This window comes from Anarhichas minor, unplaced genomic scaffold (genome assembly GCF_050575085.1).
Source record: "Anarhichas minor isolate MPS153535 unplaced genomic scaffold, ASM5057508v1 ptg000043l, whole genome shotgun sequence".
NCBI classification, from domain to species: Eukaryota; Metazoa; Chordata; class Actinopteri; order Perciformes; family Anarhichadidae; genus Anarhichas; species Anarhichas minor.
In genome coordinates, this window is record NW_027466489.1 from 4,077,450 (window position 1) to 4,095,855 (window position 18,406).

Consider the following 18,406-nt stretch of genomic DNA (forward strand, 5'->3'; position numbering starts at 1 on the left):
GCATGTTCGTGTATTGTGTTCAGCACAATGGGCCGTTGGGAATAAGTGTGTTGGTGGAGAGACAGCTTAAGCAGCTCAAAGTGCGCATGGATGAAGAAAAAAAATAGTGATTCAGCTTGAGTAACACCATGAAGTCCACATAGCTGAATTAGACAGCTGGATCGGGATGTGACGACAGCTGGATGTGTCATATATACAGCAGCCGTCAGTGTATCATTTCTCACTCTTATTTTTCCCGACAATACAAACAGAGTTTACACCTAATCTGTGTTTAATGCTTTTTTACGTGTCTTTCCTGACCTTTTCCCTGCATGTCTTTGTTTTATATACAGCCATGTTGAGTCTGTTTTTATGATGGTGGGAAGTGTTACATCATCAGTATACTAGTAAACACATCAAGTATTCGTCTGGCAAGGTAACCGGACACTGAGAACTAATGTAACACTGAGGTGACTATTAGGACATCATTGTGTCCTTTGTGTGCCCTTCAATAACAATTACATAAACAATATATATTAAACAATAAATTGTTGAAATATTTTCTCATGACACATTGTGTTTCCACAGTGATGAAAAACAGACGGTTAACATTTATTTAATTATGAATGACGGGAGGTGAAGATTTCCTTTGTTGAGTAATAGAGCACATGAATCTTCTTATGTATACTGAAAGAATCAACATAATACAGCCCATAATAACTGTTGTTGTCATTTTTGAGGCTATGGTTTGTATAGGTAACATTTGGGTCGCCTTACATTGTACATGTGTTTATTGCTTCCATTGTATCTTCGAATTTTTTTGCATTTTGCTCACTCTATATGACAATAGGAGGAATACGTAGTACACTTTTAATTCAGTGATCTGCATGAAAATTGTGATCAGCACAGTTTAAATGTTTGAATCGCTTCCACTTCTTTACTAATCACAGTGTTTTACGTGCACATCTTAAAGTAAAGTTATTGCGTAATGACCAAACACACAATGCATAGACAAGGAAGTTTAATTTAATTTCTTGCAATCAAATCTCTGTGGGTACAAATCATTGTATTTTCTTACAACTTGTTCAATAACCCATGATGCATTGCATCCATACATTTGTAGCTCAAAACAGCTTTTACAAAAAAAGATATACAATATATACTCATATTTATATATATATATAATATACACGTGTTTCTTTATGCATTTAGATGTGTTTGTAATGGGTAAAATAAGCTTTTTAAAAAAACACAGCCAAGTGGAAACAAATCCCAAGTAAGGTTCAATATAAGGTCATTACCAAACGAATAATAGCCAGGTTATCAAAGTCATCAGCGTTGGCTACCTTACAGTTAACATGGAGCCCTTCACACACAGTTTGCATATTTTCCACAACTACGGTCATGTAAATCCAGAGTGATTGCCTTCATTTACTGTTCTATGGACCTGTAAGTATCAATGGCAGATCGAGGGAACTGGTTTTAATGTGGGCAACAAAGGTTTTCATGGATTGGTTCATGACCTCTACAGTTAACTAATAATATGGCATTGTATAATGACATATCTTAAAATAACAATAGTGTGACTAATATCAGGATTAAAGTATTTTCAGGGAGAATTTTTTTGTTTAATATTAAATTAAATATTGTGCCGAAACATCGCCATCCTTCACCCGAGTTGTATATTTCTAAGACGACAACATATCTGAATCTACAGTAAAATATCTCCACTTCACTGTATGGCTTTCGTACTGTAGCTCATCTACCAAGGGCGACAAATGTAGAGCTTGCACAGGCTCCTCCCATGGCAGACAGGTGATGCTTTCAGCACCGTGAGATGTAATTGAGATATAATTATACATACATACATATATACATACATATATATATATATATATATATATATATATAATTTTTCCATGTTTTGTACAACACTGGCACCTGCGTACGATATGTGTATTTTTTCTGCCTGTGCCTGGGCATTAAAGAGGAATAAATAGATTATACATAAGCAACGGCAAGAAAACAGGCTGAAAAAAAAATATTTGAGTTGTAAATAAACAAAGTACAGTTGAAATGTCACTCAGGTAGAGACTTGACCATCACAGTCAATGCAAATGATAAGTCCACTGTGCTGTGTTGTACTTTGTCAACAACATTACTTCTGGTGTTACTCACTTCACATTATATAGCTCAAAGATACAGTATTACATCATTTTTTTCAATACAACATAGTAATAATAATCATGTGTGTTTATACTAATTGATCATCATTCATGTAAACATATTTAACCAGGTCATGCAAACAGTAGACCAAAACTTCTTCCACTAGAGGTGCACAGCACAGAGCAGGCGGAGCGCCCAAACTGAGATCCCACCGACTCAGCATAAGAGATTGCCAGCAGACAGATATTTAGACGCTTGTCAGAAACAGAACAGAGAGGATGAGCGCGATATGAATATGATCGTTTTCTTCCCACGCACAGTGGATTCTCAACTTAATCGCGTCTTTAAAATAACTCCCCCTGACATGATGTGAGCCCACGTCGGATTCCTGTGATTTACAGACTTACAGGGATCTCAGTTTGAGCCTCTAACAGAACAGCCATTAAACGAAGAAAAGAAAAGTCTCCTTTTGATATTCATACATTTGGATTTCCCATTTCCCAAACAGAAGCATGCAGACACTCCAGGTCAGAACCACTCTTCACAAACCCAGTCTGAGCCAGAATATAGAGTCCATAACCCCCAGAGTCACCCTCCACTTTTCAAAAACGTCTTTAAGCAAAATAACTTTTAAAAGGACAGAAACACTTAATATGAGAAAGAAAGACAGAGTGATCAAAACAGAACAAATGAGCAGTCGGCATCGGCAGTGAAGTCATGCCTTGAGATTAACTCTATTCAACTAAACAGCTACTCGGTCAGTGACTAGACCGAGTCACATTGATGGGTAAGAAGTATAAAGACATGCAGGAGTAGCTTTCAGTAGTTCCCTCTGGAAAGCGTTTCCCCTTTTCTTTGTGCCCTGTCTGGCCAGAATTTTTGGAGAAAGCTGCCAGTAATGTGGAGCGTGTGAGAGCCAGATTGATGCAGACGAACGGTAATTGCGATTAGAGGTAGATGTGACAGATCATGTACGAACAAAAATAATGGAGAAGACTGCCTTTGGGCCACTGCCTCATCTTTGATTCAGACTCCAGAGGCTTGGATCCTTCCTGTTAGGTAACATCCAGAGCCACATTTTGTAATGTACATGCTGTCAAATGACCCCTGTCTGCTGACGCTGCACAAAGGACAACTACATGTTAGGTTGCTAATCAGGCAGACTGGCCCTTTCTTTAAGTCACTGTCCACTCGGCATAGCCTTGCATTCTGTTCTGCAACAAATTTAATTTTAAACTTGCGTGTCTTGATTTCGGATGTGTTTTTTTACGGGGGGGAAAAAGACTTGCGTTATGTTTCTCCACACTGTGACAGTGACCTGCTCGCTGTGGATGTACTCTGTAGGACACTGCCTGATAACTACTCTGCATTCCTGGCCAGACTGGGCGGGGGCGGGCTCTGGGTGCTCCGGGGATACAACCACGGGAGGTGCTCAAACGCGACTGGCTGGCCTGCAGCAGTAGGTGCAGCTTCTCAGGCTGTCCCGGTCTGTGCTGCCCTCGGTGCTTCCGCGACGGCCGTCTTCAAAGTGGGACACTAGTGATTAGAGCCAAACAAGGGAGCATATGAAGTAAAAGGGATGTTCTGGTACTTTTCAATAGTATATACTCATAATAATGGCCATTCTGAATATGGGTCGTAATATCCTTGCACTCACCGCGTCCTTTGTAGAGATTTGGGAAATTTGACACCTTCAAAACAACATATCTGACCAAGCAGCAGGAGCTCATTAAAGCTTTTCAAATTAATTTCCTTCACAATGAAGTTAGCACTTCATATTTAACTAATACTGGGTGCTAATTTCTGTGTTTACTTTCTGTCAGAGACAAGTGTTTGTTGGTGGCATGTGCAAGGTTAGCATGAACAAAAGTTATTTTCATTAAGAGAATAAGACCCAGGTTGAAAATAAAATGTTCCTTTCACAGGTTATCTTATGTTCAGGAGAACAGTCATGCCTCATCTAAACCTCTCATCACTTGTCAAACCTTACAAGTTGACCCATCCTCTCCTGTTTGTCTCAGTTTTCTTGACTCCCTTCTCTTGCCCTGACCCACTCACCTCCCTCCCTCTATCCCTCTACGCACTCATTCATCCTGTCATCCCCCTTTTCATCCCCGCCATCCTCCCTCTTTCATTCAATCCCGTGCGAACCTCTCCCATCTTCCCCTTCTCTACCGTCTAAGGCTCAAAGTTGGATGTCAATGCCTGAGGAAGATCTCTTCCTTTCTGCTTTCTGCACATTTGTCTTAGACCAGCCAAACCTGCGTCCTCCTTTTCCTAATGCTGCATTTGCATCATATTGGGTAGTTGGTAGAGATGAGAAAGATACTTGCTCAAGACAGTTGTATCATTGCAAAGTTGACTGCAAGAAGGTTAAAATACTGTGAATATACAATGTAGCTCAATATCCATTACATCAGTAACCCTCTAACATACTGTGGCATGACTCTTGTATGTGAAGAGAGCCAGACGTCTGAAATAGACTGAGAGTGTTTGTTCATTTATTGATAACTTACAGCTCTCCTCCTCCCCATTCCCCAAATCGTCTTCCTCCTCCTCCTCTTCCTCCGGGAGCAGATGTCCATGGCAGGGACTGGTGGGAGTAATCTGACTAGGTCCCTCGAGACTAGTACCCAGCTGCAACTTCCGCATGTGGCGCACCACCGCTGTGGCATTAAATGCTTGCTGCATGGACAGAGAGAGAGGAAGGAAAAGCCTGTCTGTGTCTGACAGCTACTGAGGGAGAAAAACAGCAAAGGTGTACAAAATGTGTGTCTGCCAATCTTAATTTCTGCACGTTCACGATTCAGCCATGGCACTGACCTTCCATTTACTTTTGGCAAAGTTCTTCTTGATTTGAGCGCTGACAGATTCGTGGATATTCTTGTCCAGAGCTGTGTCTCCACAGATCCTGAAAAGTCAACAAGAATCACAGAATATGCAGGCAGTTGCGTCACCTGGCTGAGGCTTATTCGTCTTCTTATTTGTCAATTAGTAGATTGACAGAAAAATACATCAGCAAATATTTTGATAATTGATTCATTGCTCCAGTCATTTTTTCAAACAAAATGCCAAACTTTAGCTAGTCCCAGCGTCTGTGAATATTTGATACTTTTCTTTGTCACAGATGCAATGCATGATGGTCCTCAAACTAACACAAATTAGACTGTGGATCCCTATTTGATAAGATTTTTTCCTAGGGTTCCCTCTTTTGGATGTGTTATTACAGAAAGTGTATGAAACCCATGACCAAAATAGACTTATATTCGGCCATTGTGTTGCTTATGGGTAGAATTATGGGGAAGATTAATTATTCCCCTTTTGCTGGGGTTCCCCTGACCACACTTGAACTACTGACACAGCACTGATGGTTGGATAAAACAAGATATTTGAATGTGTCACCTTTGGCTCTGGAAAATCAGAATGAGAATTTTTAACAGAGATTAATCAATTAATCGAAAAACTAATCAACAGATTAATCAATAATGTTAAAAAAATGGTTAGATGCAGCCCTACTATTAATATCTTTTTCAATTGTTTTATACATTGTTCTCACTTTTTCTCTCAAGTTATTCATTTAGTCTGTTAAAAGTCAGAAAATAGTGAAAACTGTCCATTATCATTTTCAAGAACCCAAAGTGACGTATTTAAATTGCACGTTTCGGTGTTTCGACCAACAGTCCAAATCCCAAAGAGAACATCTAAAAGCTAGAGAATGCATGAGAAAATTGAAATTGTTTCATTTTTAAGTTCCGTCAACTAATCAACTAATTGGCAAATAGATTTCGACACTACACACAAGCATATTGAAAGGGATGAGTGTGTTTTTAGATATTCTTTGAGATATAAAGATAGTGAGTATTTTGACTTTTTTACCATGGATGCTGGAGGGCCTGATCACATGTATATCTCTTCAATGATTCTTTCTCCATTAGGTGACAGATGAAGTCTTTGGCTGCAAACAAAAATCAAGTTCATGGAGTAATACTCAACTCTGATCTGCTAGTTATCACTCGTGGATCTGCTGTACATATTTTTAGTAATGGGTAGTACCTGAATCTGAGATGTCATCCCAGTACGGAGAGTCAAATTCATACTCCGCTTTCAGAATCTGCTCAAATAACTTGGAGTCGTTTTCATCGTAAAACGGAGGATATCCACATAACCTGAGGGAGCGATATTGGAACATAATCAATACTATTACTAACTTTACATGGCTTTACACACTTCTCAGTGATGAATGAGCTCAGACTTACAGAATATAAGAAATAACTCCTATGGACCAGCAGTCCACTGCTTTGCTGTACGGCTTCTGAGCGAGCACTTCGGGAGCTGTGATACACAAACACAGCAGACATTCAGGAAAAGTAGAAAAATAGAGCTGCAGAGGGGTTGAATTCAAGTAATCTTGACCGTTTCTGTAATACTATGTGATCCAGGTCACGTTAAACAGGTAGAGAGCACTTGTGAAACACTTGCAATTGACTCAGAAGTGGATGAAAGAGCTTCTCACAGCTAAATGAATATAGAGGGGATATCAGTTGAAACAGCAAGTGCTAAATTCACATGAAAGAGATGGGGGAGGTGAGGAGAGTCTGGCTGACCAGTGAAATGAAGGCCTTACCCACATATCCAGGAGTACCGCAGGCTGTGGACATGACACTGCCTGCTCCCTCGATCTTTGACAGTCCAAAGTCACTGATCATGATTTTGGAGTCTTCGTCCATACTGTAATACAGCAGATTCTCTGGCTGCCGATGACAAGAAGAGCAATCAAAGAGGAGGGTTAGAAAAAGGAAAAAAAGCGTCAACTGCAAGCCAGATTGAGCTGTTTTATTTCTGTCTTCCCTGAGCAATGATACCTTCAAGTCTCTGTGAACGATTCCCATATCGTGGAGGTATTTGACTGCATCCAAGATCTGGTGGATGAGTTGGCTGGCATCTCTCTCTGTGTAGAAACCTTTCTCCACAATCCTGTCAAACAACTCGCCTCCAGATACCCTGCCAGGTGAAAATCAGAGAGGTTTTGTATTGATTTTGGGCTGTAAGTAACGCTCACGCTGTGCAGCCAAATATTGTTCAAACCACGAAAAAATTCAATTCTAGATATATATGTTGCCAAATATAATTTTACAGAAATTGTGAGTAAAATGATACAGAAGACATCTAGATTATTTGGTGCAGTTAAAAATGTACTTTGACTTTGAGTATTTTAATTGATACAGATACATGATGCACATGTGACATATATAAATATATATGGCAATAGAATGTGGAATAAGATGATCCTAAAAGCTATTTGAGGGGAAACAAAAGGGGAAAACTGAATGTTAACTGAATGTTAATGTAGTAAAACGGCCATCACAAGTTCTCAGATCCCCTGGCGACATTTTTAAATGTTTTGTTTTGTCCCCAACCCCAAAATATTAAACTTACAATTATGGTAAACAGAGAAAATCAGCCAATAGTCCATTTAAACACTCCGAACTAGACATTTTTGTTTGACAAATTCTTGCCAATAAATTGTCAGTAAACCGACAAATTGATGAATAAAATCTTGACAGTGAAAATGTATGCTAAATGCACCTAGCATCTATCGTATTATTGGCCCTTGTGTAAGACAAAGAGAAAGAAAAACTTACAGCTGCATGACAAGATATAGGTGGGATGTACTTTCAAAGATGTCCTCCAGCGTAACAATGTTGGGGTGCTTGATTCTGAGGAGGATTAAATGGACAGAAATCGTAACTTTTCTGTTTTAAATTGGTCACCAGGTTCTTGCTGCATTATTCAAATTCAAAACTATCTGTTCTCTATTTTCTATGAAAGGGCATGCAGTTAATTGGGATCAGAACTTTGCGTTTTCCCTCATCTCCTACAATATAAATTGAAAAAGCCTCTCAGATCAGATACAGAAAAGCTCTAGATACAGTAACGACCTCTTGCTAAGAAACACAATGACCGGTATGCAGCTGGAACCAGTAGCAAAGACCAGTTTTGGATATTGTAGTTGTAGGGCTTGACAGAATCTCACCAATTGGATTGTTTACTGTTATGAACCAGCCAACAGACAGTCGAGCATCTCTCTTGGCTCTCAAGTCAAGTTGACACAGCATCGCTGTAACACATCGGCAGCTGAGATGGGACTTTTAGTAGAAATGGTGTTTTTTTCAGATTAACTTCCTTCAAGTCTCTCACTCTCATGACTCTCTCATTTATCTAATAGTGACTTTAGGTATTTGACCAAACTCCACTCCTCCCATTCTGCCATATCTCTCTCCTTCTATCGTACCCTACCCCCCTCTCCACTTCCCCCACCCTCTCTGTCTCTTTCTCTTTCTTCAATACACTGCTGCGGGGAACTCCGCACCATCTCCGCCTCTGTGTGCTGTTGCCCTGGCAACAGGGACACTAAAAATAGGTCTATCTTCTTTACTCCTGACATTTCCGGTGCACAATCCTACTGTTTCTACTGACACAGTGCATTTAGTCACCCATTCAATTGACCCCTTGCATATATTATGCATCTGCGCATGCATTGCTGGAAGACACTGCCCTGACTAATTTGTCCCGTTGGACACAAAGCACCCGCTGACGCATTGCGAGGAACCTAGGTGACCTCACCTGTGTAGTACAGCAATCTCATTTTCGATGTTGTTCTCTTTGCCTTCCAATGCTTTCTTGGGGATGCACTTGATGGCCACTAGCCTCTGAGTCCTCTTCTCCTCTGCTAGTACCACCTCTGAGAAAGCTCCCCTGAAACACAGGCAGTCGAAACACACACACACACAAACATATGCAAACGTTAAAGCAAGTAAGAGGAATGTGTTGGAGTGTGGGGTGAAATAGACAAGATGGGAGAGTATTGTTCTTAGGCTCTACGGGCCATGATGGGTTTAAATTTGACAGATTTTACAAATTCTAAGAAGGAACTAATGAGACAGACATTCAAAGCTTTTCTTGCAAATCATTTTATAATTCTTCATATTTCTTCAGTGCAATGGTGTGTTTGTGGTTGATTCCCACACTAAATGAAGAACAGTTTGATATGTTTCTGGCCTCCTAAAACTGCCTCTCAAAAATCTGCAAGGTTTTAAAAAAATCTCCAAATACCAGCCATCTGTATGTGTGTGTGTGTGTGTGTGTGTGTGTGTGTGTGTGTGTGTGTGTGTGTGTGTATGTGTGTGTGTGTGTGTGTGGTGTTTAGATGAATAATTCAAAATGGTGACATTACTGAGAGCTTTTGGGGCTGAGAAAATGCTCAGGAGGTGGAGCAACAGATGCATACAGACATTTATATCACTTGTTTAAATAAAAAAAACTATTTTTAATCTCTTCAATAATAGATACAGTAAATGTGGTGTGGCTGTTTCTGAGGGAGAGCCAACTGCATTATGTATTATGGTGATGGCGAGAGGCAGAAGAGTGTGTATTTACACAATCTCCCCAAAGGAGCGTGGGAGGGAGCTCAGGAGGAGGCCTGAACGCACAAACATTGTTAGCAACCGCAGGGATCCTTTACATGCGTGTGAAACAGCACCGTCATGCAATACACAATGGGAGTTCAACGTTGATGTTTTCCCTCTTCCTTTCCATCCGTCACACTGTGGAACACCTTGAGGACTTCTCAATCTGAAGTTCACTGAAGTGTGCAACCCTAAAATGAAAGGATGCAGACATCACACGGCTGTTGCCAACAACAACAACCATGTGATAAGGAGGCAAACCTCTCTCACGTTCTGTTTATTCTGCTTTTAACAGTTATTAATTATAAAGCACTAAAGTCATTGTGCAACCCCGACCGTCTCTTTGTGCACCTCCTCCCATCAACCATGTCACAATAAATGCCCAGTGTGGAACTGCGGTAATCCTTGAGCTTTGTACCGTGGCCATCTTGTGCTCAACGAAGCAGCGCAGCAGAAACATTTGCACAGTGAAGCTGATGCACACGAGGGGAGACGATTCTCACACACATCTCCGGTTTCATTTTTTAAACAGTCCTTAAAATAATCTCAAAGCAAAATCACAGGAAGCTCCAATTCTCATCGACCCATGAAAGCATTTTAATGTGTTTAAGTCTGCAGCATTTAGAGTGGGGGATTCCTCAGAGGATCAGGAGCGACAAAACTCTATTATTGGTGTGTAATAATCGATTTAGTCTTATTCTCCGTTTACTGTAAAATAGAAGGGGCAGTTGGCCAGGACAGGGAGACAGACACGAAGTGGCCCTAAAGGTGTATTTATTGTGGGAACTGAAATGTGTCTGCTTCTGGTCATGCATGGAGAAAGACTTTTATAGTGAAAAGGCAACGGTGTCAAATATCTTATTCTTTCATACCAACAGATCAAAACCCAAAGAGAAAAGCAGCAGAACCTAACGATTGAGAAGTTGGAACCAGATCATGTTTGAAATGTATTCTAGTTTAAATTCAGTTTACAGTAAGAAGAAGATGGCAGTAACAACAGTATCAGTATAGCGTTATTTTATATTATCAACAGTATTACTGACAGAAACAAACAGTAAATATCTGCCTTGAAATATTAACTCAATTTCATACTGTATGTGACCTGATCCATGCTTTATCTATGTTACTCCTCAAAAGAAAAAGAAAAGCTTGCCTTTCTGTTGCCGTGAGACACGTTGTAATTACTGGAAGCATCCAGTTGCTAATTTCTACTTGGAGACCGAGTAGGGATGGGCTCTCAGGGGGACGGCAGTCAGAGGAAGAAAGGAAGAAGCTACTGTTATTCACCACGGATGAGATTTAGTTAACAGCTGATGTGTAAGTCTCAGCACTATAGGCAGGAGTGAAATGATTATTGTCCAGATTTAAAGACTTCGATTCTTCAGTCTCAGATTAGAACACACAGTTCCTTTTTTTTTACTCCAGCAATCAGCAACAGACCACTGATATCTTGAATCATCATTTTATCTATTTCATGCCAATAAATAGTCCTGGCGTGCACATTAACTTGCTGTTAACAAATTAAAATAAATAAGTTTCGTATGACTCATTGGCCTCAAGACACACAGCTGACGCTCGGCTGTTTCTGTGTACACGAACAAGACTGTCAACACATATTTTTAGACAATTTAAACCTCCCTAAGATGGATGGGTGGACAGATGGATGGATGGATGGATGGATAGATAGATAGATAGATACCACAGCGTGGGACTCTGTCTGACACACAAACACATCACACACAGGTTGTTGAAGACGCTTTAATCCCAGCTGTCCATATGGGAAAATATTGATTCACACATTCTCATACTGCTGTCAGTGTCTCTCCTTGCTTTTCGCTGTGACAACTGTGCTCTTCTTGCACTCCTCCATGTCTTAAAGGCTTTGCCTGACAAAAAAGTGTGATGTAATTAAATCCCATTTGCACTGAATATGATGGATGTGTGCAGCAATGTCAAATGTTGTTCATAATGTTCTTTTTTTTGTTCTAAAGATACACCATCAATCAGGTCAGTCAGGCCCCTTGGACCTGTTGCAGACAGCTTCGAGCATCCATAAGTTTATCGATATCCCCTGATGCAAGAGCGCCCTTCAAGTCCAACATGCCTCCAAGTCCCGAAAAAGCTTTCTATTTTCAACCTAATCCATATTGTGTTTGTGTGTGTGTGTGTGTGTGTGTGTGTGTGTGTGTGTGTTTGAGAGAAAGAGACACAGAGAGGAGTGGATATGTACAGACTTACAGTATTATCCCATTCCAAACAATCTCCACATTCATTGTTACGTCGGAGTCATTGTGAAAAAAAACTACAACTTCACATCAACAAAGCTTGGGACTGGATCATTCACTTTTCCATCTACTCCACTAAAGTCATGCATAGGTCAAACCTCTTAACTCCTCTGCTCTTCTCTATAAACAACCAGCATGAGAGCTTTCCAACAGTGTTAAGTACTCGTCACAGTGTTCATGCTCCTACACATTATCCACCTGGACTGCACGAGTAGTTCTTAAAACTCACCTCCCCCATTTCTAGTTCTTATCTTTGTTTCTTTTTTAAGGCACCATTCTTATGCTTTGGCTCTGAGTACAAAATGCATCTATCATAGGCCTAACATCTGTCTCTGAATTTCCACTTCGACGTTAAAACTCAATTAAACAATGAGTATTCTAATATTCAATAAAATAGCCTTTTAAGAAAGGGGTGCTGGAACTGCTGCTCTTACTGGAAATCAGAACCAAATTCTGCAGCTCTATGCAGGTTTCGTTGTTTTGAGCTCATTGTTTTGAGTTGGCAGACAAGTTCACAAAGGCCGACCATATATTCTCACACAAGAAGTACTCTGCTGTGGAGGTGCAATTTACTGGATTCAGAGCATTATTGTAGCAGCAACTATTTGCTATTTAAAGATGTAGTGGAGTAATGTCTACCTGAGCAGAGTGTAAAGTCACTCTTGTAAGCCGAGCTACGGCATCTGACAGATTTGTCGTGGAAGCACTCACCCTGTCAGCTCTGTCAGCACGTTTGCCATAGTTTGCACTGTTAGAACCATTAGCTGCGAGACGTCGGTTGAGAGCAGTTAAGAAGCAATCAAAATGCTCCTAATCTCATATGTAGCACCTTTAAACTGTTTTTACTGCTATATTTGGGGTCTGATATTAATTTATTAACTGTCCCACAAGCTGCCAGCTTGTGGGGATTTCTCTGTCCCTAGGACTCACACACTGAACTCATTTTCATATATCACTACTCCTTCAAGTCCCACCCCAACAAAAAAAAAAGTTAGCTGTAATCTCATAAAGTGTGTTCCGCCATCACTTGGCAAAATTGCAACAGATGTATGGCTCCATATAGAGAGTTTTATCAGAGCTATACACTTGGCATGTCTCATGATTTCATCATAGGTAGATGAGTCAATGACAGGAGAAAAGTGATAGTTAGAAAAACTAAAAACATGTGCAACCAAAGGTTGACAGAAATGATATCTGTAGCGTGGGGGAATTGTTTCAATCTGCTAACCCTGGGACAGCTTGTCCTGAAGTGGACTCCAAACAGAGGTAGAACTATGAGGATTAGCTGGATCTGGATTTTGATATTTCAACATAAATCAATTAACTTTGTGCACTGAATTCCTGGATAAAGCTCCTCTGTAATCTTCTCTTCGACCATAAGGAGCTTTCCCGTCAACACATTAATTCTGCCCTCTGTGCCAGGTCCAGCTATGGTGACAGGAGGGAAAGAATATTACTACAGCCCCCCCCCCCCCCCCCATCTTTATTAAGCAATCTGGGACTGACTATCCTGGCAATTCACTCTTTCAATCCTTGTTATATAACCCTTCACATTATACTTCAAATTACAATCACTGTTTTAAGTTCCTGTGAGTCTGAGTGGATTCATAACAGAAGTTACCAGCATTTAGCAGCAGTTGTGTGTTCTCAGATAAACTGTCAAAGTGCACTGCATCTAGCATGTGCAGCTCTAAGACGTGAGACATATGAGACCGATGGAGTCTTATTTGATGTCCTCCTACAGCACTCGACATAACCAGACAGCCTCATCACCAGCCCACTGCTATTTCACTTTTTTGGATGTGAACCAAAGTTGCACAGCCATTAAAATCTGCTTCTAGCCTCTCTGGGGAAGCAGGTGTGATTCCAAGAAGATATAAAATAAACACAGTCCATATGGCACACTTGTGTCATCACAGGTGGACGTGTGCTAGGTCACTTCTACTTAGTCTGGGGGGGGGGGGGGGGGGGGGCAGCCTGACCATCTGAATGTGCCCCCTGACCATCTGGGCGAAGTCGTGTCCCCCTGGGAAGCGCAGTCACAGGTCTGTGTGAGTCCAGCCCTCACCATTACAAGGCAACCTTTTCCCTGCTGGTTTGAGATTAATTCAGCAATTTATAACAAACTGAATGTGTATTTATTTAAATGTTTATGTAAATGTGATCTATTTTAGATTCCACACTACAAACAATAGAAAGAGGTTGCCACCAGGCCACATCACACACGTAGGTGAGTTGAACTTTTGAAACGTTTTTCAGAGAAATCTGCAGGAACGGGTTTATGTAATCTTTGCTTTTGCCATGAGCATACATTTGCTCTTGATCCTTTAAGAAATTAAGATCAATACATAACTTTTATTGCCTTGTTCATACAACATGTCTCTCACATCGCTCCAGTCAGTCATCACATGAGCAGAGGAAGGTGCAGCTGACTACATATTCAGATATAGACAGGTTATATTAAGATATTGCAGGTTTCATTAAGTTTAGTAGTGTTATTCGTATGCTTATAACTTGTGGGCGATAAGAAAGAACCACTGAATTTTGTTATAATTTAGCTTTAGGGCAAGTAGCACGATGAAACATGAGCTTTCACTAGTTTGTCACTGACAACTGCCTCGCATCCATTCAGGACTCCTCTCTCCTGACAACAACCAAGTCAGAGCTAACATGAAGGCCAGACTACCTAGAACTCATGATCCCCTCACAGTTATGGCTATAACTAAGACCAACAACGTGGAAATATATTAACTGCTTCCAAAACTAGATGAAGTAAAGTTATTATTGCTTTTGTTATTATATACTCTGCTATTTACTTTGAACAGTCAACCCATAAAAACTTGAATCCATTTCAAATGTTTCTGCCCAGCTCAGAGGAAAGTCAAACTGGCCGAGGGAAAGAAATGCGTCTTTGAATACTTCTCGGCAAGTGGGAAAAGATTGAGTATCCAACAGCGGCCAAGAACAAGACAAGTCTGAGTCGAAATAGGCAGAAGTGACAGGCACGTCCAAAATGTCTGTCAAATTTCTAGAGGGACTCCAGAGTCCAGACTCAAACACTGCAGCCCTGACAGCATGCACAGATGGGGGAAAGAATGAGTTGTGCCCCCCTTTGACCCTCTTGGTTTCTTCAACTCTCTGTGGTTTGTAAATGTACTCTGTTACCTGCAAGTTAACTGACACAGCTGAGATGTTTGAGGGTCTAGGGTCAGCCTTGACCTGACGACAGCACTAAACTAGAAGTGCAACTTACGTTCCCAGCACTTCTTTGAAGTCATAATGTTCTTTGATGTCTGATGTCTTCTTTTTCCATCCATTTCCATCCTCTCCAAGAGGCATCCTACAACGCTGGTCGGATTCGCCACACTACAGCTATGGGGCAAAAAGGAAAGAATAAAACACAAAAAAAATTTTTTGTAGATCTCACAGAATGTACAATTACGTTTTTGACCCACTGCATGTGTAATCAAATCAAGATACATCTCTGATCAGGAGGATTGTGCTAAATCCAACCAATGGTTCACTGTTCAGACCAGTGACTTTTAATACAAATAAGTGTTAAAGACAAAAAAATCCTCAATGGCAACATGGTTTTGTAACATGCTTTTTGAACCACCCTCTGATGCTGTCTCTATTACAAACATCATTCCAGCACACAGTGGCGAAATAATAGATACGATTTGAAATATGACAATCAATGGGCACTCAGCCCTTGAACCATAAGGTAGCCTATACTTCATTAGGAGTATTCAGGCTGCATAATATATTGTGCTTCAGTATCAGTTCAATATGTCCATTACAGTTTGGTTGACTGAATATTCAACTTAAGTCATTAAGAAACCAGGGAATTCCCTGATTGAGTGCTCATGTTATTGCAGCAAGTTTGATTGAACTCAATGTCATGAAGACAAGTTAGTAGTTTTTTTCGTATCTGCATGATGACTGATTATAAACTGAAATCACAAGTAAAAGAAAACACTGAAGCAGACCTGATCTTTTAATGCAGTCTCTTATATTTTAGAGACATAAGCCAGGATAAATGTGAATAAACATATATGCCTGCGCAAAATGTCATGTACGGTAATAATGAATGAATAAGAACAAAAATGTTCATACGAATGACAAAAATAAACCTGCACACTGGAAAGATAATATGATTACTGCCCCCCTAAAAGCTTCAACCCACAACAACTACAGCTTTCTTTGCTGACAACCGACTGGACAACAATGAATAGCAACGAATAAAAGAAAGTAGGGCAAACAGTGCAGCAGATACAGATACAGTGAAGGGAACATGCGCCGCCGCAAAAACAAACGCATGGTCAGTAGAGGCAGATACCAGCTGGGGGACCTGTGCTATATATAACATCTGAAGCTTTAAACAATAAGGTTGCTCTAAAGAAGAAGAAAAAAAAATCTACAATTACAAGAGCTCAGGTGAAATGGAAGCTGCGCTCCACTGAGAAACATTTGGTAGCCTGCTCTGCATTAGGGCTGCAGGGCGTGAATGGCAAGCAGGGGGTTGAATGGGAATTAAAACGTTCTGCCGGTGCGATGGGTCTGCGATACTGAAAATGAGTCCCACTTTCGTGTTGGCGATCATGCATGAGAGAAAAAGGCGGTGTGGGTGTGCGAAGCGTAGCCTGCTGCAGCGCTCAAGGGTATGGCAGTCAAAGGAAGGCAGCATCGTTGGGTTCGATCAGGAGGCTGCAGGCATGCGACACGGAGGCGCACACATACAGCTTTACAAGTTTTACTGCCGACAGAAAAAAAAAAACGCACGATCGATAATACATTTCGGTGAATATATGACTGTAAAAAAAAAAAAAAGACGTACCTAAAATTGCGATCTGTGGCTGTGATGTGTTCTCCTTCCCTCTGGGAGCGTTCTGGTTGCTGTGCTTGTGCGCAGCGCTCAGACTTCTCCTGACGTCAAGAAAAGCAGACGTCTGTGGACGTAGTGCAGCAGGAAAAAAACACTCGCTGTTCTCCAACGTGATCTGCGCTTCACCTTATGAGAGTCGAGCCTACTGTCTGTCATTTGTGAACAGCGTTTATTTTATTTTATTTTTGCATGATGCTGGTCGTTTTCAGAAGGCTTCTCGCAGCCAATAGCGCTCCCGCGGTGTCAGAGTGTGCAGACAATTTTAGAGGCTTTGAGAAACAGGCAGAACGTGTCACTGCGAAAAATGTAGCCTATGAGCCGATCATCACACAGCACTGACAAAGCACACACAAGCCAAGCGGCTTGTTTAAATGCAAGTCTTTTTATAGGCTACTTAAATATCAGTGTGGTTTATTAAACAAATAGGCCCAAATGAGCTCTTGCAGAGAAGTAAACCTCGGGTTTCCCACTCATTTTGAGGCAACGCCCTGCTTCGCTCTCTCACAGCATCAACACCTGGATGTTGGTCGCAGGTCACAGAGCCCAGCAGAGGCGTGCCGGCCTAATGTTAAGTAACAGAGTATAGGACAAAATACAACTGCATTTAGCACGAAAAAATACAAAAAGATATATTCACCATCTTTTTTTACAGTCATATGAAAAGTTCAAAGGAAGTTTTTTTGCTGAACTCTTTGTTTTACCAACACATTGCAAGGTGTTCCATGTTATTTTGCCAACCTCTGTATTATTGTCCACAAGCTGTTTTCAAACAGGACATTGATGGAGAACCTTATTTTAATGTGGATCCTGTGTGTTCCTTGTGTTTCTCTGTTATCCTCGTGTTGAATGCTGTAAACACAGTTCGTTTCTGCAACTCTGTCCCCAAACATCTAACCCCTCATCCCACTCTCCAAGCAGACAACCAAACGCAGTTAATACTCAGATTTAGATTTTGATCACTCACCTTTAGCAGGTGTATTTATTGAAAATGTGTCCACAAAAACGTATAAAAACTAGATTAGTGGACTGTATACAAACACTTCAAATGTGATCTGTATTAACTAAAGCTATTTCAGCCACAGCCAGCGTGCAAATATATTTATTAACCCAACAGTTTGAATATTTTCGGACCATGGTCAAACATTGCTCCCCTTTGCAGCAATACAAATGCCATCAGACAGTGAGGCACAACATCTGAGCTCTGACCCCATTTGTATACCCAGACTCTGAAGATTAAAATGTGTCAAAGATTTAAAGAGGTTTTTTTAAACTCAACATTTAACTCCTTCCTGCCATCTACAGTAAACCAGCACAATCAACTAATTTTTTTTACACATGTAGAACTAAAACTAGAAAATATTACATTTATATAATTTGACATGCTCTTTTAAAACTCTATCAAGGACTCTCTTTTTTTACAAATCGGCTTTTGATATACATTTACATTTATTCTATTATTTCATTTGTCCTGTAAACTACATATTTATCACATAACACGTTTGCCATTGTTTTGATCTATTTTTATTTATGTAAAGCACTTTGTCTTAAAAAATAAACGAGAAAATTTTTTAATACTGTTTTGTGCTACAGTAGGCCTATATAAATACATATTATTGTTGTAGTTT

At 40.4% G+C, this 18,406-nt stretch overlaps 1 protein-coding gene across 1 annotated transcript; it reads right to left on the minus strand.

The window, feature by feature from the left end:
- Positions 1-3,577: 3,577 nt before the first annotated feature.
- camk1a (calcium/calmodulin-dependent protein kinase Ia) lies at positions 3,578-15,666 on the minus strand. The gene is made up of 11 exons (XM_076110633.1): positions 15,150-15,666; positions 8,770-8,901; positions 7,788-7,862; positions 7,008-7,146; positions 6,770-6,896; positions 6,402-6,477; positions 6,199-6,311; positions 6,022-6,100; positions 4,969-5,056; positions 4,662-4,830; positions 3,578-3,681 (listed from the first exon to the last, which is right to left on the minus strand). Exons 1-11 carry the CDS (start codon positions 15,233-15,235, stop codon positions 3,578-3,580), a joined length of 1,188 nt encoding a protein of 395 aa, XP_075966748.1. The 5' UTR covers positions 15,236-15,666.
- Between the last annotated feature and the right edge of the window lie 2,740 nt (positions 15,667-18,406).

What these genes read in the sequence shown, in the direction of transcription:
- camk1a (XM_076110633.1), bottom strand. Translation starts at nt 15,235, where the DNA reads ATGCCTCTTGGAGAGGATGGAAATGGATGGAAAAAGAAGACATCAGAC. An exon ending in GAGATTGCTGTACTACACAG is followed by an intron (nt 7,863 to 8,769) that starts GTGAGGTCACCT and finishes AATCCTCCTCAG; the next exon opens with AATCAAGCACCCCAACATTG. An exon ending in CAGGCCCTCCAGCATCCATG is followed by an intron (nt 5,057 to 6,021) that starts GTAAAAAAGTCA and finishes TTGACTTTTCAG; the next exon opens with GATCTGTGGAGACACAGCTC.